The sequence below is a fragment of the Dermacentor albipictus genome, chromosome 1, assembly GCF_038994185.2.
Source record: "Dermacentor albipictus isolate Rhodes 1998 colony chromosome 1, USDA_Dalb.pri_finalv2, whole genome shotgun sequence".
NCBI lineage: Eukaryota > Metazoa > Arthropoda > Arachnida > Ixodida > Ixodidae > Dermacentor > Dermacentor albipictus.
Genome location: NC_091821.1, coordinates 345,266,406 through 345,291,504, shown reverse-complemented (window position 1 = coordinate 345,291,504; position 25,099 = coordinate 345,266,406). Strand labels below are relative to the sequence as shown.

The 25,099-nt window shown below is 46.0% G+C and overlaps 1 protein-coding gene across 2 annotated transcripts in view; it reads left to right on the top strand.

Moving 5' to 3' along the window:
- The window catches only part of LOC135919022 (betaine--homocysteine S-methyltransferase 1-like), a 42,768-nt gene that overhangs the window by 14,728 nt on the left and 2,941 nt on the right, over positions 1-25,099 (top strand). Inside the window, exons 1-8 of one of the 2 annotated variants that reach the window (XM_065453066.1) lie at positions 3,325-3,508; positions 5,916-5,929; positions 9,484-9,625; positions 12,231-12,349; positions 15,223-15,414; positions 16,520-16,667; positions 21,869-22,051; positions 23,492-23,723. In XM_065453066.1, coding sequence (XP_065309138.1) covers positions 3,478-3,508; positions 5,916-5,929; positions 9,484-9,625; positions 12,231-12,349; positions 15,223-15,414; positions 16,520-16,667; positions 21,869-22,051; positions 23,492-23,723 — 1,061 coding nt within the window. In that variant the 5' untranslated portion in view covers positions 3,325-3,477. Of the gene's footprint in view, positions 1-3,324; positions 3,509-5,915; positions 5,930-9,483; positions 9,626-12,230; positions 12,350-15,222; positions 15,415-16,519; positions 16,668-21,868; positions 22,052-23,491; positions 23,724-25,099 lie in introns of those variants that run through there. The other variant, XM_065453766.1, reaches the window with a different exon arrangement.

Sequence of the window (25,099 nt, the reverse complement as noted above, 5' to 3'; positions counted from 1 at the left end):
AGCAATTGCCGATCCCGTTTCCGAAAGCCAACACCACTTCGCCGAGTGTAGCTGATTGTAGAGTACAGCCGAACACTGTGGAATTGCGACGGCTGATCAGCTATTGCATGCGATAAATAGCGATTTTTCTGCGACAGTAAATAACTCTTAACACGCTCATGCTTTTTTAACCGAATTATGTTACACTCTGAGTGGTCTAAACTGGGGTTAGTGAAGCCGAGGAAAACGGGTTCATACATTGCTCTCGCCAAATGCATGTTTTTTTTTTTCAATTAAATTTTTTATAAAACCCATTGGGATGTGCATTGCCGTAGTTTGTGCTGCAATTTCATTAAAAATGTTCGAGTGGTGAAACTTTGCAAGCTTATGAGTAAATTAAGTTACCAAAACATTAAAAATTTTATTATACGATTAGAATAATGATATGATATGATATGATATGATATGATTAATAAAAGACAGATCAACAGTAGATTTCTTCCCTTCAAGTAAACATTTTTACTTTGATTTAAGAGCGCGTACGTATGTTGGAGCGGCTGGGCTCGTTAACGTGAGACTGAATGCACCAGTTTCAAAACATTTGTTTGAAAGCATTTCTCGCGGCCTTCCGACGAACATATGCTACGCACAGCTTTCAAGTGGGTCAAAGGGTGAGAACGCGGTGTTTGACCTGTATAAAGGTCAAGGAATGGTCATCGATGTCTTAACACGACGATGGGCGTGGCCGCAAAGCTTTATACTCCTTTCACAAGCGCCGAACACTTGAAAATTTGCAGGCATAACCTAATCGAGTGCATTTTCGTGCTTGGAAAATCAGGTTACTCGTGCGTTGCTGAACCTTGCTGAATTTGTCACCTTACAATCGTAAAGTAAGTGCACAACTGCAGCTGTCATCATCCGTTGTCTTGTAAATACGTAACATAAAAGCCCTCTACACCCTTCTGATAAATTCATCTTTGTCCTGTGCACGAGCATTAGATGAACGTGAGTCGTTTCACTTGATGATCTACGACATGTTAGCCTGTGTTATAGTGTTCAAAATAACGTACACATTATGAAAAATTCACTGGACAGTCTGACCAATTCAGCGATATTGCTCGAAGATTTAGCGGAACCTTAGCGACTTCGTCCCCGTTTAGCGGCACACCCGAAAAAAAGTTGGCAACACTGTCCACGAGCGACTTGTATATCTCACGGGCCACACAGATACACCAGAAAACGCGAACAAGGGTATTAAGAAAGGAGTAAGATAGTGTCTTGTGTACCAATTATTAATCAACAGTAATTTGCCCTGCATGCAGTGACTGAATTAGGCTGGTAAGAAATGGAGACCAGTAGCGAAATGCAGCACATTCTTACAATATATAGCCCTTATTTGTACTGAATCTGGACGTAAAGAAACGAAACTTTGAAGATATTCAGTATGCTTAGGGTAGATAGGTGAAATCACCAGGCTCGTAAATAATAAGTTTGTAGTGAATCTTGGTAGGGCGGCTGGAAACAGTGGACGTGGCAGCTGAAGCTGTTCTTCGTGAACTTCTGCCAGGAGCGTGCATAGAGCTGTTCATAAAACATTCTGCCCCCTTCAGTGACGAATTACAATGAATTGCCGATTGATTTGTGAAATATACGCAAATACCTCCAAGCTACGGCAGATTGCTCTGAAACAAATTTTAAGCTGTAGGACACTTTCCAGTGAGTCACACTATCGTTGTATTTGGGTCGCGCTAAGAGAATTCAATTCAGGCGCAACTCAACGTCGATAGTTCCTTTTTTTTCTTCTCGCAACTATTGGGCACAAAGGGCGAGAACAAGTTGGGTGCACAGATGTGTACACTGTGAATAGAGGGGCTATGCTGGCCATGCGAAATAAAACTTTTGACTGGTCCGACGATGAGTAATGTCATACAACAAACAACCCAGTTGGCGGCCCTTCCAGAGTGATAACAGCTACGCAGAGAACGAAGTTCAAGAGCGGGAGAACGCGTTCGCGGGACCTCGACCTCCATACGAGCCTGTGCCAATGCTTATACGCGAACCAACCGTCGTTTTCTCGGAACGTCCTGCATCAGCGCTCTCTCGCGGTTCGCCTGCACCGCGGCCGGTGTTATCGGCCGTTTGCCGAATTGCTTTCCTCGAACAAGGACGAGAGTGGCTTGGCGTAAGCAGTCAAATACTCATTAAGAGGAGAAAAAAAATAATAAACTCACGCACCGGAAGACTAAAGGCAATCCAGCAGGCCGAAGATGCCGCCAGAGCCCAAGGGCTCGAGGCCGTCATCTAGGTAGAGAGGCCGAGGTCTCAAACCTGCTGTCAAAAAAATAAAGTTTATTCCTCCTCCTCCTCACGAGTGCAACACAGTACTGCTTTCCGCTTGTGTTGCAGCTACAATATATTTCGTTACAAAATGCGACACTTCAGAATCGAGCTGTTACGTATTAGGTGGCCCTTTTTGGGCATGGTTTCAAGTTTTGAAATTGTATGTTCGAAAAGAAGTTTCATTATACTGATCTTTCAACTTCTTTGGCAATGCAATTTCATCATCGGGGAATGTTTGCCCTCAGACGTGTAGAAGGCACCGTTCTGGTTATGGAAGGCGAAAGCGCGGCTACGAATTTTATTGAAAGAGAATTCGCTATTGGTTTCGGAGCAAAGTGAGACTTGCGTTACATGTTAGCTATACCCAGGGCGTCCTGGCTACCGTTCATCGCGTTTTTAAATATCGCGGGCCGTTCTGCGCGATGATAACCAAGTTACCAATTAACCATACCAATAACCATGATAACCAATTAATTAATTGAATTAATGTCATTAAGAAAAATTTACTGGCGGCTGCTCTACTAGACTGCGAACAATATGCACTTGGTTATCTTCGCGTAGAATGGCCGATCTTCTTTTTTAAAACACAATGCATGATAGCTGGAACTCCCTGTATCCTGACAGAAAATTCAGATACAGATTGGTTGAATGAGGCAACAGGAAGGAGGCAGCGAAGATGGTGGCGCTTGGTCACCCCCTCCAGCTAAGAAATTATTTCTGCCTCCTTCATGAAATTTTAATTTAAAATTTCCAGAAAAGTTAAAAGAAAGCTATGTTCTAAATCATTGAGATGCCCTTCACTACACTCGCTCTTTAATATTCCTTAATATTTTCTAGTCTTCTCATTTATTATTTTGTTTTTGTAAGGCTACTGCCGTATTACGCATTCGTTTATTTAACTTATGGCGATATTTTTTTAAATGTATATTTTCGTTCTTGTTATACCCTACCCGGTTCTTGGTCAATCACCCCTAGTGGGTTTGTGCCATTGTTTGAGGAAATCCTCACTATAATCGCGATAAACGAAACACCATGGCGCCTGTGAAAATTCTCCAGCTTGACCCGCAGTGGTCATGGGGAGCCGTTCCCATCATTAGGAAGGCATGATTATGCGGGCAGACCCGGCAAAATTGGGGGGTAGCGGCACGACACAAGGTCATGTCTTCAAAATCGTTGCCACCGACAGAAGGTGAGTGCAGGCGAACGTTACGAAGGTGTGTCCATGTGCGCTTGCTTTCTCCGGTGGCGTGCGATTATTATTGGCGTTAGCGAGTCGGTGCAGACTGATATAGCAAACGTGTATGGGCTGCCTCGGAGTAATCGTTATTTGGGAGACGCTGTTTCAAAACGTTTGGTGCCAGCTTAATGATTGTGCGCGCGTGTGTGTGTGCAGTTAGGCGGCGAAACGTGATTTGTAATTACCAAGTAATTACGACTTCAGTCGTTGGGTGCTGACTATGTTGCGAATTTTCGCAGGCATCTGCGCTATCACGACAGACGCTAAATACCGATGCTTATAGTCACGGGACAGTTGTGCCAAGGCAGAGAAGAAAGAGAGAGAGAGAGAATCGGCAGTGTGTTACACTTCTGTAACACGTGAAGGCGAAAGTCTACTGCACATCTGGTAACGCCTAAAGTTATACGATCGGAGGGCGATCAGGCAAGAGATAACGAGCCGGCGTGTGAAACCGATGGCACTGTAGGTCGACCTTCACAACGACACGTGCGAGCACCTAACGCGCTACCTAAAGGTTCTTTCGTTCTTTCCTTTCGTTCTCTCTTTCGTTACGTCTTTCTTTAATTCTTTATTTCTTTCTATCGTTAATTTTTTCCTTCTTCCATTCTTTCTTTCGTTCCTTCATTCATATTCAGTCAGTGCATCTTTGCTTGCTTATACGGGGACATGAGCCATTCCTTATGATAATGTTTTTTTGCTTCACAGGACTAGACGCCGCTTTTTTCAGATATGAGCCATAGCAACGAGCCACGTTAGGCTTTCGTCTTAATAAGTAGCTGATTTGCCTAGCTACGTGGTGATCCCGACAGAAGCAAAATATTGAGGTGGTCTCGGGCTAGCTTTTTTTTTGTTACTATTGGCATTACTTTATTTTTTATTTGTCAGGGCGAGAAAGTAATCGAGTTGTCTGGCAGCGGGGTGCCTCAGAAACTCCGACAGGCAGGACACGACTCTTTCCAGTGTGCCTTCGTCTTTCGTGTTTTCGTAGCTCATTCGTGCTTTAGATCGCGCTGTTTGTAATACGCCGGCGCGTGGTCCAACTATTTAATTATGATGCTTTCGAATAAGCTTAGTGTTTTAACTAATGATGGCATTGATAGATAAAAGTCGCTTCCGCTATTTTTGAGGCCCCTTCCCCGGCGGTCGCTAATTTCGATGACGTTAGCATAAGTTATCGTATTGCTGCGTGTCATCTATCGGATTAAGGAAAACAGTCTTGACGACAGTGTCCTAAGTGTCGCAGGACGACGGCCATGTGTTGTTCTGCGCCAAATATTTACAAGTGAGCGCTTGCCTAACTCGGCCAGTTTGAGGGAGATGCAACCGGCTTTCTGACGTCAAAAAGCCGTTTCTGTCAGGTGATCTTTTTGACGTTGCCATCAAGCCAATTGTACGATTACGAGTGGAACGCTCTCGCGAGCGGCTAAAGCCAATGTATTCTGCGCAATAAAGAAGAAAATAAATAACAAGAAAGAGTGATTGGGGGAGCGGGAGGTAGGAGCGTTAGCTGTGGCCCGGTCAGGCACAGCACCACAACATACCACTCTGCCTTAACCGTGTGGTGCCTTGAATGTTGGGCATCAGTAGAAGTCCGTTGAAGTCTGGTGAAACTAGTACGCTGTGTTAAAATTTCACTAAGTTTCACTCAATGTCGAAGAAAATTGCTACGTGGAAGCAAAGCGGACCCGCTAACCCACTGGTTCATTGCAAATCAGCACCGTTGGCGTTGGCACGCAGTATGGAGGAGAATACGAAGTCTTTGTACGCTGGTCTTTTTTTCCCGCTCTGTTATCTAAAGAGTGATTGATCGATTACACGAGAAACAGTTTCCTTTTCACAGCGTTGCTCAGGAGGCATGGTTTGTAAACTGAAGCACCGTCACAAGGTCTCACTGGGCCCCCTTAGCCTAGTAAATTAGTGAAGTGTATTCAAGGGGAGCGTACACAAAAAGGAAAACACGGGGTGACAGTGTCATTAGACAGCTAGGGCTTCTGTCCTTTGTCGGGAAATCTTTTCAACTGTTGTTTCAACTAAATGTTCCATACCATACTTTTATAGGGATTTTATATATCGATTTTTCGCTTTCCTGACCTGGAACAGGCCCTTCAAACATTGTTTCTTCAGTAGAAATTAAGCAATTTCAATGTTCATTGTTTTAGTTTCTGCTCCGTCATCTCTGAATTTTTTATTCTCTTGTATGTCACATGCAATACAATCTTTTTTTTCTTTTTTTTGCATTTGCGTGCTTTATGATTTGTGTTTTCATGCCCCTCCTGCTTGGGCCAATCTGGCCTACAGTATTGTGAAATAAATAAATAGCGCGTATTATTTATTTCCTTGTGTCTTTCGTTCTTCACAGGAAAGAAACCTCAAGTAAGTACGCCCCAGTTGAAAGGGGACCGTTCCCCTTATTCAAAAGTATTGAACCAATGCCTACTTATCCTCTATCGCCAATAGCCGTCTATCGCCAATAGCCGTCTGTTTGCGTTACCGTATTTTCTTTTCTTTTTATACTCGGAAACATGGCTACGCGCAAGATATTAATCGTACGCTTAGAAATATCACCCCAGCCCAGACCCGTACCTGGATTCATTGCGTTCGAGTAGAGCATCGTGCTATGAAGCTACAGTCCGTAAGTCGCTGCACAGATTCGTATCGCTAGCTGCGACAATGCCCCCGAAATCTCCGGCGTGGCGTGTTTCTCCCCCCCCCCACTGGAGATTTCGGAGACTCGTGCCAAAGCCTATGAGTCACATCGCGCACGCTAGTTGTCAATACGAAGCTAATGACAAGCGGAGTAGAGCACACCCAACTCATTAGGCCACGGCATTGGTGATGGCTTTTAGAAAGGCAGGGATCACCGGGAACGAGCGAATGCATCGTGGAAGGTGTTTGAGACAGCAGAGGCGGGGCTGGAATGTGCGCCTCGCCTAATTATAGTTTTTTTTCATGTCTGCAACATCTTATGCAACATGTATACTTGCCTGTTTGCTTTATGCCGACTTAGATGACGACCGACGACAGTACGTTGTCAGAAAGGACTTCTCTAAACGTTTTTCTGCTCGATTCATTGTGTAGCACCGATGTTCGTGCCTGAAACAAAACAAACAAAGATAGAGCGAAGCGAAACAAAGCAGAACATTTCGAAAAAAAATATTCTTTCGGGTTACTAAATATCAGCGCAATTATATCTCAGAGACATGTCGCATCTGTGGAAAGCGGCAGCGCATATTGATATTGAAATAAATGGGTTTTGAATGCAACCCTTTGTTAATGAGTGTCCATTGCCTAAACACGTGGACGACGTATTTGTTCGTGTGCAAATCTTCAGTACCCTCTACCTGCAAGAACGGCACACATTCCTCGTGCCTAAAGGGACAATATAACCGAACTACGAGATAGACAGTGCTGAATTTAATATAGTTATGCTTACATGTCATCGCGATAATTACGCAGGCTGCCTACGTTTTATATGCCAAAAGAAATTTCATGTTTTTTTTTCTTCCACTGCGAAACTTGAGGAGATCGTGAACAAGGGATCTGTACAGATCCCGAAACGTCAATTTGTGTTTTTGACATTGGGTTGTGGGAAGTTGGACTAATTAAACTTGAGAAAGTGATGAAGAGGCATCAAAATATTTGGTCAAATTTGGTTCTATTTCCTATTTTATTTTTCTACATAGAATCCATTGTGTTCTTGTTAAACACAATTTCAACTTTGGTTAATAGGTCCTGCCACATTGGGCTACTTACTACACGTATTTTTTGTGTGTTCAGAACACCGAGTGCGTTTGTATGGCCATTTTCACGTATAATAATTGACCATTGTGCCATGCATTGGGTGTTATTAAGCACCCGTGTTAAACAACCCAAGAGCATTACGTCGGCGCCACCCCAACACTTATGTAAATACAAATGCTTTGATATGAATGTTTACGTGCTACAATGTAGTATAACACAAGCAAGGGCGTGGCACAATGTATATTCACAGTTCTGTTCACCTGTGGAGATAGCCATGCCAGCCAGGTATGTACGGTCAAGAGCAAACGTCTGGAGCCCAGAGGTAGCGCTAAAAATTTTTTTTTTTCGTAGGCCAGGCATAAAGACTGAAATCAAGTGGCACTGCATACGTGCTCCTGTTTCGCCAGCGTCATACATTAAGGCAATTGCACGTTGCAAGGCTGAGCCAAATGAAATTAATTTCTTTTTTCTGTATGCAGATGCCGTCGTCTCTGTAGACTTTTCCTCCCGACTGAGCGTATGCGTATATGCGGGGGCGAGGCTGGCGAACTGTTTTCGCTGAGGCCGATCAACTCGCTAGTCCCGTATAAACAAAGTGACTGTTGCGGATGCACGCTATCAGAAAGCCGTGCTTCAGCGTCGATTTATCTCGCTGCACGATAAGAGCTCGCCGGATGGTCTCTCTCGTGACCATCCCGATCGCCTCGTACACAAACGCGCCCGGGACGAGTCTCGAGTGGGTGTTTTTATCTCGCAATCGAAGACAAATGTTGACGCAAGCTCGGTGTCCCTTCAACACGTTCGCGCTCCCCGTGTTGGGATACGGGAAACAATCTTTGGTGCAAGACGGTTAGCCGTTTGAGTTCAGCTTAATACGTAGAAATTAGGGGGGAAAAAAACTTTCCTGGGATTTGTCACGCTGAAATTAATATTGCGGAACGAAAAAAAAATATCAGTCGGACTTTTTATTACGCAGGATAAGCCAGCTACTTTTTAGCACCAGCGCTTTCAAAATCCCGCTATTGTTACTGAAATGCGCGGCAGTTGGGTCGAATTGACCCGTTCCACCGCCAAAAGGTGTCTCCCGACAATCGTTACGACTACTATGGCTCCATCATTCGAAAGTCCCTCAGCAATAGAAGCAGTGAAGTGGTTCAATGATGCGTAATAGATTAGCCACAGAAATTAGCGTACATGCGCGAAAAAAAAAGGGGGGGGGCACCTGGGTAAAGATGGGTAAGAAAACAAAAACAAAAGCTAACTTGAATAAATGAGTAAATAAATTGAATAAGTGTACATAGCAGACCTGGGCCGTAACTCAGTCAGGGAACTCACTATTAGCATAAAAGATAACTAGATCTGCCGCGGTACCCGAAACAGACGCGGCAACGACCAGCTGCTTTACATCAAGTGTGATGTATTACATGTGATGTGCCTTATATTGTACTTTTCGTTCATACCACAGTTGTAAGCGTGCCTACGGGTGAATAAATTTCCTTGTCAGCTGGTTCTGGGAGCGGAGTCTGACTGGTTCATTTCCGCACTTTCATTATCGTAGATGATGAGACAGTCCTGGGAAAAACTGCAATTAAAGGAAAGAGCAATAGATTTCGTCGGAGACATTTCGCTTGAAATAGTAGCACTTGCACTCCGTGAGGCACTTGTTTCGAAGTGAACATTCCCTTGATTTTCACCCCGTTTTATAAACGCGCGCAGTCAGAAGTTCACAATCATTGGGACCCGAAACGCGGCAGCAAGAAATAGCACAGTTGCTTAAGCGTACTAAGGCAATGCGTATTTCCTCGTTTGCACATTTATTCATGCCCTTTCTGCATATTCATTAAACACTCAAATGCTGTGGAAAAGTTGGCGGCCAGCGATGTCAGACATTTCCAATGTCATCACATCAATCAATCACTCGCTCAATCAACCAGCAGCACCCTCGAATGCGTAATGCACTGCTGTAGGAGGCACACAAGGTGTTTCTGTTACACAGCGCTTCCAGTTCGTGGCGCTTGTGATTATTATTCGCAAATTGCATTGTTACAGTGATTGCGTCTAGCTCGAGGGCGCTAGAGGCGCCGCTAGATTTCCCTAGATCCCTAGATTTCCCTGCCCTTGTCTTGCTCGTCTTTTATGAGTCGTCGCTTTGGACCGATCACCTGTGCGCATTGATCTGTTTGCAGACCACCGGAGGAGGACTGCTCGAACGTCTCGACAAGGGTGTCGTGATCGGCGATGGCGGCTTCGTGTTCGCACTGGAGAAAAGAGGCTACGTCCAGGCGGGCCCCTGGACCCCCGAGGCGACCGTCGAGCACCCGGAGGCCGGTGCGTATATCAATCAATCAATCAATCAATCAATCAATCAATCAATCAATCAATCAATCAATCAATCAATCAATCAATCAATCAATCAATCAATCAATCAATCAATCAATCAATCAATCAATCAATCAATCAAATTACTTTCACATCGAAGAGCAGAGAGCGTAGAAGCTTCAAAGAGATTGAGAGGCCTTCCTAGCCCCTCTACAGTATAGACGTCGTATGAAACCGCCACAGTAGCGCTGTGCCTATGGCGTTCTGCTGTTGAACCCAAGGTCGTGGGTTCGATTGCTTGCACTGCAAACAAATTTTCATAGAGCGAAATGCGAAAAACGCTCGCGTACTCAGGTGTAGGTGCATGTCAAATAACCCCAGACGGTCAAAATTAACCCGAGACTCGAATTCTTAAGGCTGTACGAGCCAAAACTACGATCTGTATATGAGGCATGCCGTCGGAAAGATCGGTGGCTAACAGAGGAGAAGTGCTTCGCGGGGGTGTGTTGAGAGAGAGAGAGTTTCGTTGACAGGGTGAAAGTGGGAAGCCCGCTGACAGCACCGTAACGGTCTCGCACAGAGATTAATTTTGACCACCTGGGGTTCGTTACCGCAGTGGCCAGGTTCAAAGCCGCGACCTCGAACTCAGCAGCACGATGTCACTGCCACTGCTACCGCGGCGGGTAATCAATCGTATGTCACCCAAGTGCTTCAGCTACTAAGTCTTATTGGAAATGTGTATATGAATCACGGCAACGAGCCCTTATTGCCGACAAGCTGTTTTATTAAGCTGTATAAAGCAGTTTTGTTTTGTTAAAGTATCGTATTTTCCGGATAATAGTCCGCGGACCATCATGTTCTTATGGTTAAAATTTCGCTCGGTGCGTACTATACATGAGTAAAATTGGTAAGATTGTAGACATGCGTGGAAAAAATGAAGCCTGACTGCTCCTGCGACCATATATCGTGCTTAATCCCATAGTTGAATTGAGTGTACACGCTCTAATTTCAGGCAATCTCTTAGAAAAACATTTTCAGCAAAGATTAGGCCCTGCGTACTATACAGCGAGTTAGTACTAAAGAAAAGCTCTTTATTTTGACCCTACAAAGCTCTAATACCACATCAGGTAAAATTAATACTAGCTTTATGACCTTTATTTCTTGTCATGCATGGAGAGTAGAGTCGTTCCAAAAACAATAAAACGGTATTTGAGTTAAATTTACTGAGCCTAATAAATGATTAATTATTTTTTTAGTGATTGGTTTGCTGAGCTACCCACAACTGAAGCTTTGCTCCTTTGTGTCAAAAACGCTACTATCGCTCTCGCGTTGCGTTTCCCCGAGTGTAAGTCAGCGTTTTGGGCTATGAAACCGAGCCTATCAAATACGATACGCTGGGCATTGTAGGGTTAAGCGCAAGTATGCCCTTACCAACTGCAGAGCGGGTACGGACTGTAGACCGGAAAAGACGATATATTTTTCAAGCTTCCATTTGCTTTTTCTTAGCGGGAAAAGGCCCCTTATATTAAATAAGCGGAGAAAACGAAGGGCAAGGTATAACTTTACGAATTTCGAGTCGAAGCGCCAGTACTAAGTACGACGTCGCCGATTTTCGTGTATTCCACACTTTTCTATAAAAAAAAGTTTTTGAAACGCGTCATTTTAATTCTTTAGTTCCTTTCGGAAATAATGTAGTCCCTTTTTACTGGTGAGCTATTAATTATATGACCAAGAAACGGCTGTCCAGCTCTCATGTCATTACAAGATGCTTGCGCCTAAACTTTAAGTCCATCTTTCATTTTTGCGTCTTTTCTGGCTTACAAGGACTCTTCTCACGGTTAAACTGACGTTTATGGCATTCCCTCAATATAATGTGCTTAATAGAGCTTCACTTATTCTTAAATTCACCCTTCTCTGCAGCGTCCTTTTAAACCATGCTCCAAAAACTTTATTGTGGATTTAGGATAAGCACTCAATACAGCTGGGATAGCAGCTTGATCCTCTGTATCCTGACACGATATAAACAATTACTTTCGCTAAATTTGTCTGAAGTTATCGAAGCGAACCGATATTCAAAAAGTCTTTGGCGATTGACTGGCCTTACTTTGATAACATAGTCTTCATCGTGATTACTGCAGTAAAACAGCCTTCTTCATGCTTGAGATAACCCAATCATTTGGAAGTATTAAACTAGGGACACCCGTGGCTATAGGCTGTTACTAGATATGTCGTCTGGCGATTGCGCGGTCGCCGGTCGAAAACCGCTGTCTTGACTTTGGGTTCGGGCACAACTTCGCCCCTAAACCAAAGTTTAAACTATAACGTGGATGCACTTAACCTTTGCGTAAACAAACGTTGCGGTTTACCCATCGAACCGAAGGCTCTCGTCTGACCCTAAATCTGACCTGAATTATGACTAACACGTAACGCTTGTAAGAAGCAGCAGACGTTGTGGGCTATCGCTCTTTCTCATTCCACTCAAATTACAGATATTCAACGATAAATCACCGTTCGGTGCGAGAGCTCGCATAGGCCTAAAGTGAGAAATTTTCAGCTGGCGAATTGCCTTCGCTGATGGCGACGCCATCTTTCTTTCTTCTCTCCCCCACGCCAGTCCGCCAACTTCACCGAGAGTTCCTGCGCGCGGGATCGGACGTGATGCAGGCGTTCACCTTCTACGCCAGTGACGACAAGCTCATCAACCGCGGAAACCTGGCCGGCATGCACTACACGGTACACGTGTCCGCTACGTATTCGCCAAAATTTTCCCACAAACTCGTCGTTCGCGCACTGTGTGCCATATAACACTCTTCATCATGCGGAGAGAGTGCATACCATCTCTCTGGACTGTTGCGTACGAATTCAAACCGCCCGCACTGCCGTTTCTGCAGTGCTTTTGAGCGGAGGCTATTGCTGGACCACAGTGCTCCAGTAGACACAAAGGCGACGCCCAGCTCACTCTGGTACATTCGAATCTTCGCTTTCTCGAGAGCTTAATTTATAGGTGCGGTTTATATTCGGCTGGTCAAAATCTAGCGTTCGGTACACATTCGCCGGGTGCGTTCAGAGCGCTGTGCTCAAGCTTAGGACGCTCGGAGGTGCTGTCACCGTTGAGCAGGGTGCGCGATCGTGATAGGACAGAATCTCGATCACGTGGCTACTCGGATTGCGCTGGGAGCAGCTGGACAGGGCTTTACCGGGCTTCAATCCCGAGAATAGGCTACGCGTTGCTGCAGACAAATTTGGAGCGCGGTCGGAAGCAGTCGAATGCACCGCAAGAAAGGCATGCACTCTTTGGGGCTCGTCTTGTCATCGTCATCATCGTCATTTACCTTGTGTGCGCTTCCTCTCTTTGTCGCTGCGCACTCGGCACTTTCCGGTCACGAGCGGCATGATCGTATCTGCCTAACACAACGTTCTTTGACCGGTGCAGAAAGCACAGAGTTTTAAAGAAAGTAAACGCAATCACGAGAGATGACGATTATCATTTATCGTATAGGGACAAGATACGCCCTAAAAGACGTAAGCATTCTTATATAGTGAGGGAGCTATTATTGGAAAGATTCGTATAGAATTGCAAGTATGCATACCAAGCTGTGGGATCACAGAAAGCTCATTGTGATTTAAGGTCGAGTGCTGCGATCCAGGAGCGTCTTAATTGCGGAAGTGCTCATGGTAGCCTGCAAGAAAACACACAGTGACCATTTTTTAACTTCCAAAAGGCTGCAAAATGGGCGGTTTTATATTTACATCCGTATATGCACCGTATATATACGGTGCTCTATACACTCTAAGAACTATTACATTGCATCTTGCCCGCATTTCCTTTCTTTAACGCTGCGAGCCCGGTACTTCCAAGTCATGAACGGCGTGCGCGTTATCAGCGTGACATAGCATTCTCGACAGGAAAGTAGCGAGCGCAGGGTTTTCAAGAAAGGAGACGCAAACAAATGAGATGGATATTATTGTTGTGGGACGAATATACACCCCAAAGGGTGCAACTGTTTTAAGAGTGTATACATCCTACAAGAAAGGTATCTTTACACCCCTTAAAAGCAGGTGTCACGCAAAAGTATCGCGAATTGCTAGACACTTACGTAAAGTACATCCTGATGGCACCGGCAAAGCATCGGTGTGCTACAGTTTCAGCCTGTTACCTCGTACCCATTAGCTCAAACCCGTCTGATTGATAATGCTACTTATATGTGGTAAATGACGCGTCCTTTGAGCCAGTGCGTCAAGCTACACGCCAGCGCAGCATCAAGCTACAGAAATTACGATGCGCCGCACGCAAGTCATCTGTCTCATTTCGCTGAGTGGTCGGCCAAACTCTTAAAGATATAGCATGGTCCCTTAAGGGCGTTTTTATTGTCATCCTGATTGTTATCGCCTGGCAGCGGGTATATTTATCTCTGTAAGAATCGTGTTAATGTGTTTGCACTGTATTCAAGTTCAAAGAAAGAGTGTGCGCACATATAGATAAAGGAGGCATGCTAATATAAACGCAGTGACTGACAACATCTGCACTTTATCGAGCACCAGTGCACGTGTGCGTGTCGCACGAGTGGCTAATACCAAATGAAAACTTTCAACACGTAATCCACAGAAAAAAGCTGAAAATTTTTTTACGCTCGAGCAGTCACTTTCACCGCTAGGGACATCCATCACTGTTTCGTAGATCATGATGAGATGCACAAATAACGAAACAAGACAGTCTGGGTACACGGGCACCGACTATCAACCAATAGCTTCACTTGAAACGGTTAGGAAAACAGAACTGTGAAATACACTGACTAGTTATTCATGTTATTTCTATTATACATTGTTCTTGATAGAACAAAAAAGGACCAGAGGCCTGGTAGAACTCGCGTGTCTCATAGAGGACTCCGGCCTTCAAGCTTCTAATGCCATTAGTAGTCTGAATTCAACGCTTTCATGGAAGGGAAAGCTGTCATCCGCCCACATGTACCACGAAACTACGAAGGAAACCCGGGTTTCCTTTATAGCATCCTGTTATATTCAGGTGGATAAAATTGTTTCCTTTCATGAACCTTTCTTCACCTTGCGCGCTTCCGGTGAATTCATTTGCAAATTCAACGCTTTCTTACTACTTATATTGTCTTTTTATTTATTCGACACTCTAACAACTTTTCGCACCTCTTCGCGTAGTATAAGAGTATAGTATAGTATAGTATAGTATAGTATAGTATAGTATAGTATAGTATAGTATAGTATAGTATAGTATAGTATAGTATAGTATAGTTTAGTATAGTATAGTATAGTATAGGTGCTAATGAGCACCAGTGCCTCTTTCTTTTTTCTTTCTTTCAAGAAACAAAGAATGGTTTAATCATTGCCAAAAAATGGAAAATACAGGTCTTATATGTTATACAGGAGACGTTAACCGTTCGTTAAACTTTGCGGCGTCCACCACGTTGACAATAAAGCAGCCAGTCCAACTTCGCGTACTCTTGCTTCTGTAGCCTGTAGCTCTAAACATGAGGTCTCTCATACTCAATAACCCAGGTGTACGCGCGTACATCACCTGCTATAGGACGTTCGCCAATTCACCGCCACGCCCACTCGGGTCGTCGTCTTGCTCGCAGGGGGTCGACATCAACGAGGCGGCCTGCAAGCTGGCCCTGGAGGTGGCCAAGGAGAAGAGCGCGCTCGTGGCCGGCGGCATCTCGCAGACGCCCTCTTACCTCACGGGTCGTCCCAAGGACGAGGTCCAGGACGTGTTCCGCAAGCAGGTCGACGTTTTCGTCAGGAACAAGCTCGACTTTCTCATCTGCGAGGTACGTCGCTTTTGCGACCACGTGTTCGGCGGCACGGGACGTCATATTTGCGGGAGTGCAGATTTTTGGGCTATACTTGGCTCGTTTCATCGATTGAAGACATAGCGCTGGATTGAGGCGGACAAGAAAGACGACAGGACGAGCGCACGTTTCTTGTCCGTGCCAATCCAGCGCTATGACTTCAACTGTGTCATTTTTACCACCATGTGGTGGCACAAGGAAACAATAAAATGACAAGAAGGGGGAGAGTACAGTACAGTACAGTAGAGTACAGTAGATATGAAAGTTTAAAAGTAAACTAAGACATTAAAGGGAAGGCTACCAACAACCTTGCTCTGTCACAATGACAATACCAAAACGGGCTCTTCGAAATCAGACTTCGCATTTTAAGTAAAAAGCTCGCTGTGGCGCGGGAATCGAGCCCGGGACAACTCCGTGCGATGGGCTCTATGGCAGCTTACATATCTAAGAAAGTAGCAGTTCGCTGCACGAGGGCGAATTAATCCCTACAAAGTGCAAAAGAAAATACAATTTCGATGCGCGTAACTTTTTTTTTAAAGCCGGAATGATTGCATGCGCCGGCGCAAGCCTTCACAGTCTGCTGATTTAGTTTAAATAAAAACCACTCTTAATTTAGCAAGTTTTCTTCTACGACAGGTGACGGTCATCCGTCGTGCTTCGGTGTCGCGTCGCATCTTGCTCGTGTCGACTTGTACGCGCCCACAACTGATCTCTTGGTGGTCTAACTTTAGAATTCGCTGACGATAAACTGAAGAAAGTTTAAAATAGCGCAGCCGGGGAAATAATGCAAGTAGTGGGTCTATCTAATTTGACGTCCTGGACCGCTAAGGCTGCTTCGATCGCCAGCGAGCGTTGGAATTTTCAACCATCCCGGGCAGTCCTACAAAGTGCGGACAAACAATTCGAAAATATCTGGAGTTTTGGAAGAACGCTGTACCAGTCGGGTATGACTTGTTGCTTGTCCTTAGTGCTCGTTTAACTTGAGGTCAACAGCGACAGGGCAGTCGGATGCCGTAACCACTGTACACGAACTGTGCATGCAGCGACAGATTTCATTGTTCGCCTCCTCCTTCCTCGTTCGCAGTACTTCGAACACGTTGAAGAGATCGAGATGGCCATCGAGGTGTGCAAGGCGACGGGGCTTCCCGTCGTGGCCACCATGTGCATCGGACCCCTGGGAGACATGCACGGTGTTTCCGTTGGCGACTGCGCCGTGCGCATGGTCAAAGCCGGTAAGTCAATTCCTATTGGCATTCAATACTCCTGTGGCGTAAAAGGCCACGCTTCCCATTTGCCGCCACTTTTTTTTTTCTGGAGTGCATGAGAGCTGTTGAATGACTACTAATAGGGACGATCGAATAAATAGTTTAATTTCAAAATTGAATAGAATACAAATATTGTACGGAAAGAAAAGGCATTCGAATATCGAATCCAATACTGAATATTTTCTCATTTCTAAACAAAGTGAAATACAAAGGTGCAGTAAAGCAGGAATGCAGCTTTTTTGCGCACAAGACGAGGACGTAGGAAAGGCTGGGACTCACGAGCGCAGACTTACAACATTGTTTTATTTTGAAGCAACTGACCACATATATATAGCAGAATCAGTGACACATCACGTGTGCGCCGCCCGCAGAAAATACCTATCTCGGCGGCGCACACGTGATGTGTCACTGATTCTGCTATATATGTGGTCAGTTATTCAAAATAAAACAATGTTGTAAGTCTGCGTTCGTGTGCCTTAGTTTCTCCTTCGTCCTCGTCTTGTGCGCAGAAAGCTGCATTCATTCCCTACCAACATGCCCATACCGTCACCTTAGTGCAGTAAAGCACAACTAAGTTTTTTTTTTTACGTTATTCGATGCATATCCATGTAATGCCGTCCACAAGAGCGGACGACCATGGTCAACAGAGGAGATGGTACATTATAAGCTACTTATTTCAGTTATCTTTTGCGCCATTACAATGACAGTTAAGAGACAAGAGAATTGCACATCAGCACGTACACGTAGAGTAGTATGTTCGTTGAGGTATCACGTCACTTTAATGAGATGCAACCGGGATGCTACTAGCAAAATGAAATATTGCTGTGCCTAAATCGAGACAGCAAATTCATGGCTGCTTAAAGGTGAGCCATTGCCAGTATTGAATGACTGGAAGTTATTGCACAGCAGTTGACTGCCCCAAACGTTGATGAACTTCATTATACAGTGAAAGCTCGTTAATTCGAACTTCAATAATTCGAATTTATGGATAATTCGAACTGTACGATTTGGTCCGGCCAAGCTCCACAGAAGTCTATGTATAAAAAAGTCCGTTAATTCGAACGCGAGAAGGTTCCCTCACGGATAATTCGAACTACGCTCGCCTGGCACACGGCCAGAGAAACGCGCCTACTGCCTACACACAAGGCTGTATTGCCTCCGAAACGGAGAGAACGGCGAGAGAAGGCAAAATCGGAAAAAAATCTAACCGACGCGGGGTCAGCCAGAAGGCAGCGGCGGCTGCCGCTTCTCCGTTCTACGTAACCTCCGAGACTTCTTGCCCGTTGCGAATCTCGGAGTGTTTGTAAATCTTGTACAGCTGCTAATGTGCGGAGATGGCACGGCAAGCTCCAAAACACAGCGAATCAAGTACGTCGCAGCTGCGCTTGCAATCAAGAGCCAACGAATCAGGGCCTTCGCCACCTTCACATGTTCAGCGTCTTTGTCTCGGCAGTCTTCATCGGTTGTGCACCTCTGTTTTCAGCTTAGGAGGTATCGGCCGTCGCGATTCATTGTGATGGTGTTAAGCCTCGGCTAACGTTCGTTTCGGTGGACATCGGTGGTGTGGCACAGTCGGACCCAGAGCTTCAACTTGAAGATGGCGTGTGCCACTTTCTGACACGCCAAATTTCTGACATGCCCTACTGCTTCCGAATCGCAGTGTACTGTTGCCCTCCTTCACTTTCGTTAGTTCGAACTTTCGTTAATTCGAACTGAAGCGGCTTCCCCTTGAGGTTCGAATTAACGAGCTTTTACTGTATTACTTATTTACTGAAAGATTCGTCTGATCTGTTTTTCTACAAATTCAACCAAGTGTTTTCGCGGTAATTTCTTGCCTCCGTCTAGACTCTTTGGCCACCATCAAGGCAACGTTTAAACATTCGACTTGAGACCAAACCACACTCTCCTATTGACCCTTTTCACGGCGATCCAGTGGGCGCTGCCATGTTTGATCACGTGTAGGCGCGTCCATTGCTTGTCTCAACTGCCTCCGCTGCCCCCACGTTTACATTAGGTGTGTATTACGCCGGTATGGCTTAGCAAACCTCTTTTTCGGGAGATATCGTAGACAGTGACTGGGTGGCCGACACGAAGCTTTGGCCACAGCTTCAGAGAAGACGCAAAAGCGCTTTGGAGGCTGATTAAGCTATATCCAAACAGCGCGAGCAGCGTATATGGGGCTTGATTTAAAAGCGAGGCTAAATATATATATTCCAAGCTGTCCAAACTTCCCGCTCGTCAACTGGGTCAGAATTAGTGTGTTTTGCTCTTCGTTCTTTACTTGACAAATATATTGAAGCAGCGGCTTGTCACATATCTGACTCAGTATACATTTCCTTTGTGCGGTCACTATCTGATTATTCCTGCCTAATCGCTCGCGGATGTGCTCAATTCCGATAGATTTGTTCTTGATTTCGCGCAAGGCTTGAAACGTAGCCGTTTTGTACAATGCAATACCTTGTAGCAAAGATTTATTATCGCTAGTAGCTCGCTTACTCTTGTGGACCGTCACGAAACATTCAGCTTCGACCACTCGTGCGCTATTGGTGTAGACCGTCAGTGAAGTCGGCGTCGTTTGTGCGGACAGCTGCATGCAATTGTCGCGCGGGGTGGTCAAAGGAGACGAGTGGTTCGACACCAAGACGGCGGCGACTTATAGCATCGTGGGTGGGGGACCTTCGGGCTACGAAGAGCGCGTAGGAGGGGTGACTGTGTGTCGGGCTTCCGCCACCCGGTTCGCGGAAGCAATGCCCTGGCCTTGAAGTCAGCCCCTCGTCACTTAACCGCACTGTGCCGAGACATTCGCAAGCTGTCCAGATGCCCGAACAGAACGCGGAAGTGCTTTCTTCGGGAAGTGTGTTTTTTTTTGCGAGGTTGTGAGACAAAAGGGGACTCGTTGCACTGCAAGGGATTGGTGGCAACGACCTGAACGTATTGGAACTCCCGATAGTGTCACCTTGGAGCCCCGTTGTGTGCACACTGCGCGCACCGCAGTGTGATTGGACGAACGATGGGGCGAGGGGGTTGCTGGGAATGCTTTTAGGTGCGTGCGGGGCCGTTGGTGGGGATTCGGTGTAGATTCGGCTAAGAAAGAAGACCAAAATTCTAACATGTTACTCGTAGTGATGTCCGTGTAAATACTTTCCTTTCTATCGCTTGCATATTCTATCTCAATAAACAGTTAACCCCATTGCAATCAGCGTCACTGGCTTGCCTACTGTAACGTGACTTCGCGACATCCATAATATCTTCAAGTTTCCCTCACTGACATCGAGGCGAACATCAACTCCGTCCTTTATTGTGTGTATATGGTGCGCATATATTAAAGTGTGCGTCCATTCACAGGCGTAAGATTCCGCGCAATTTGGGGTAGATGTGTGTAGATACTGTGCGCGAAACGTACTATGACAGGAAGCGGCGCTACTCCCTTTGTCATTGTTTAACGAGTAGTACTCACTCTTGCCGACGTCTCAGGGCTGAAGCACTTTCTTTGAAGGTTAGCAATATAACGCTGGCGGATGAGCAAATTTCTTTATCCTCGAAGAAATCCGTACACCTCGAAGTGCCGGTAACGCGTACGGACAGTTGCAGCAACGGTCCGTGATCTTGGCTACACAGATTCATTCCATTCATTAATATGCCAGTCACTATTTTCGCAGCCAACTAATGCACACGTCTTCAATCCGCATGATTCAATCCGGCATGATTGGAGCACAGCGCGTTAGCGAAAACAGTTGCATTTCCGACAGCTGATCGCACAGAAGCAAAGTGGAAGCGGTAATGGCTTCGTATTCATGCGTTTTCGCTGAGGCTGTTGCGGCTCGAGGTGGCCTTAGGGCAAGGAATCCACTAAGCCCATCGACGAATACGTCCACTAGCAGAAATAAAGGAAAAAGGGTTTATTTGATGCTAGTTACACGGTTCCAGTTACGGAAGCCCACTCCATGCAGGAGCAAGTTAAACGTCTGAATTTACATCAGGACACGTTGGCCCCACTGCACGAAAAGTCTTCGCTTTTAATACCGTCGTCTTGCCTAGGCGACTCGACTGGGAAAATTGATGACTGTATCGCAGCCAATCACAATCGTCGAATCGGTTGCGATACCACGCCCATGCTATCGAAACGCTCCGCACCATCCGCACCTCCAAAGCATGGAATACGTGGCAGGATAGCGACCTGCGAATCCAAGGTTGGCGCCAGACTTGGTAGCATTTGACGTTGGCCCTTTTCATCATTAGTTCAGGCTGTCAGGTAGTGGTGGGCGTTGCCTTTTGTGGGCCCGTCAGCAGTCGGTGTCAACGCTGCGTTGACTTCCTGGTAGGTGCTGATGGATGGGTGGAGGGTGCCTCGGGGCAAACGTCTAATTAGCGCCTTTGACCGTGTTGAGACGTAACAAGGCGACGCGCCACCAAAAGCGCCATCTCGTTTCTCTAGAAAAAACTGCTCCGCGAAAAGGGTCAATGACAGTCCGTCTCGCCTAAAGGGATGGACTTATAGCGAGTAACTGCCGAATGCTTTTTTTCACAGCTCCGGATACTTTATTTGGGCCTGAATTTTCCTGAGATACGAAGATAGCTGAGGGACATAATAGGTTCTGAAATACCATGGTTAGATGCTGAATCTGCCTGTACGTGGGCTAAGTAACCGCGTTTTCATGCTTGCCTCGATACAGCCCGCGTTTATGTACCTAAACGAAGAAATGAGTGTGTGACGTCACGTGGCGCGTTCACATGTTGACGCTGAATACTAGATTTCCGTGAGGTCTCGCAATATTCGAAACGCACTTCGCAGGTGGCTTTCGTGGTCTGTAATGACACGACGGTCTGGATCAAATTAGTGCCAGTGTTCTCTAAACCTGACGGGCAAACACACGACTTAACTCTTTCTGTGCAGTTGAGCTTTGCACACGACTTGACATCCTGGCCGAACATTTTACGTATGAGCCCTTTCGAGTCAGTTTCGAAATGGATCTCGAACGCAGTGTTCGATACAATTTTCAAGGGGTCCCAGGATCATATGGGTGTCGAAACGAGCGGCAGCATCACTATGTTTTGTGCGTCCTAGGTTGATCTCCGCGTGTGTGTATCCGTATTTTTTTTATTCGAACAAAAGTGTGACGAGCTCGCAGTGTACCTAACGGTCCCGTTTTCGCTTCTCGCCTGCACAGGCGCGGACGTGGTGGGCATCAACTGCCACTTCGACCCGTTCGTGGTGCTCGAGGGCGTGCAGCTCATGATCGACGCTGTGCGCGCTGCTAAACTGAAGGCGCACTTCATCACGCAGCCGCTCGCATTCCACACGCCCGACGCCGGCAAGCAGGGATTCATCGACCTTCCGGAGTTCCCCTTCGGTGAGACATCATACGCGCGCCTTCTAAACATTTGTGCCGAGTCTATCGTACGCCTCTTCTGTTCTTTGTGTACCTAGTTGAGTGCCACTGTACTTAATAAAAAAAAAGGCTGCGACAGTAGCTCTGCACCGAGGGCCTGGAAGGAGGTAAGATAAAAGAAAGAAATATGAAATGGAAGGGTAAAAGATGATATCGGAGAGTAGGACAGTCGATTCAAGAGGTGCAGAGCGTCAGGTTCGTTGTCTGTTGGACCAGTTGGCGCATCATGTTTTATCGTTGAGCCGAATGAGGTTGAACGGGAGAAAAAGATGTGGACAGGACAGGCCGCAGGACAGGACGGGCCTTGTCCACGTCGTTTTCGTCCGCCCTTATTCCGCTCAACGACACAAGATGAGCGACAGGTTATTTGAAAGCGAACGTACAATATTCCGTCACCCTCATATTGTCGCGTGATCGTGTTGCTACAAGTTATAAGTTCCTACAAGTTCCAGATGTACTCCACTCTCGATGTCGCTTAGCTCTTTCCAAATCATATATATATATATATATATATATATATATATATATATATATATATATATATATATATATATATATATATATAGAGAGAGAGAGAGAGAGAGAGAGAGAGACAGAGAGAGAGAGAGAAATTACCAGATGATCTGGAAAGAGCTAAGCGACATCGTGATGCAGTACATCTGGCAGCTCCTGCTGAGAAGGACCTGTTACCGACATGACCCACCCATTGGCTTCTGCAAGGGTGTTGAAATGGACTGTTGTTGCAGAAAGCCACCGAAATTTCTGCATGATGCGGAGTTGCACCCTTTTGTATGCTTTCGCCGACAATGCCTCGAGGCATATATCCCTTCTTGAATGGAAAGAAAAAGTGCGGCCGGACCTTTATATAACGGACATGGATATAACGATTCATTGGACATGACGAAGCAGATCTAAAAGTTGCCAACTTTGTCGGTTTCACCAAGTACGGAACTGAATTCTGGAGGTTTTACGTGCTAATTCACCAAGTATCATCCTTTTCAACGAAACCAAAAGTGCGAACTCTCTGGTGGCGTCAGTCATAGTCAAGCAATTTTATTTTTGTTTCTACATGGCTCAAGATATATATTGAAGTCGCAAAATGCCATACACTGTATATATCCGCCGACGGAATAGATAGACGCTTCATATACCGAATATCGCTTACAAGAACTATCAAATAAAACGAAGATACTTTCGTGTCGAATGCGACTTCGTTGAGGTTCGAGTGCGCCAGAACGAATAAGTATCGCTTATAGCGAATATACCGAAGGCATTTTTGTACCGGATGCGACTTCGTTATAACGAGATTCGATTGCGTTATAGCATCTAGGCTGCCACCCTAGAGCATATCTCGCAGCACCGGAACTGACAGAAATCATAATTTCTCTCGACCGAACGCAGCCTTGGAGCCGCGCGTCTGCACCCGCTGGGACATCCAGCGCTACGCGCGCGAGGCCTACGAGCGGGGCGTGCGCTACATCGGCGGCTGCTGCGGCTTCGAGCCGTACCACGTGCGAGCCATCGCCGAGGAGCTGTCGGCCGAGCGCGGCGGCGCGCTGCCCGACGCCTCGCAGAAGCACGACCTCTGGGGAGAGGGCCTGCGCATGCACACGAAACCCTGGGTGCGAGCACGGTAAGCACCTTTCACCCTCGCGGTTTGTTTTGTCGGGCACTGCGAGGAACGTAACAGCGCTTTTATTAACGCGATAGCGTTAAAGAGCTCGTGTCGCAGAAAAGCCGGTGTCGGCGGCGTTGGCCGTGAGCGATAAATCCCAGCAGGCACTTCATGAATAAAAAACAACTGGCAAGATGGGCTAGGTGGGAATCGAACCAGGGTCACCGGAGTGTGAGACGGAGACGTAGGCTACCACTGAGCCACGAGTTCGATGCTTCAAAGCGGTACAAAAGCGCCTCCAGTGAATGCGGTGTTGCCTTAGAAACGAGCTGTTTCTAAGGCTCAGGCGTGCGTCGCTTGCTCAGGCGCACATTTCGTTGCAGCGACGAACGTTGCGTTGCTCGACGCTCACCGCGTCCGATGCGGGGCGCGTAGTCGCTGCGCCGTAGCCCATTATCTTACACCCCTTGGCGGGTCGACGGGAACGCTGTTGCGTTCCACTCTTGAAGGCGAAGCTTAAGCGTCCTCCAATTCTTTTATTTTAGTTGTTCATACTGTCAACCCTCTGCTGAGGGTCCTTACAGGGAGGGTTTAAATACAGGCAGATTATATACACAGGTGCATCAAGCGGCAGCGGAATCGCAAAAATACATGTTTAATAATTTTTCAAATTCACAAACGTCACTGGCATTTGCCACAAAGCTTGGTGTCGCGTTCCAGAGTTCAATCACGGCAGGGAAAAAGAAAAGCGGAACACATCACTGTGAGCAAAGTATGGGCGTAAAACCATATTGATGATTAACACGACTGCTGCGTTTTCCTGGAAGCTGCACATAATCATCTTTGTTGATTTTTTAATGTCCATGTAGTATTCTAAAAAAACACTTTCAGACGATTTTTTTGCCTTCGTACTTCTAGTGTTTCCAGTTCACAAGACCGCAACATCAGCGTGACGGAATCTAAACGGCGGTACTTTGAGCACATGAAGCGCGCGGCACGGGGTTGAACTTTTTTTTAAACTTTGTAGTCATTTCTTTCTGATGAGGAATCCAGATGACTGAGGCATATTCAAGTAAAGGTCTAACAAAAGTTTTATAAGCTATCAGCTTTTACATCTCGCGAAGCTTGACCTAGCTTTTGCCTTAAGAAACCTAGTCTCTGATTCGCCTTCGAGCACACATTTTCTATGTGCGTATGTCATGTCAGATTATGCGTATACGAATAAGTATCGAGTGTAAGTATCTTAAGTATCTTAGGAGTGTGCGGACGTCACATCTTCAACTTCTAATTCTTGAACTCTACCTGAAGGATCGAAATCTCCAGACTCTGTGAAGGAAAATTACTCTCAAACGCCAAAGTACCCTAACTAATTTCTTGGTACATTTTTTTCTGCG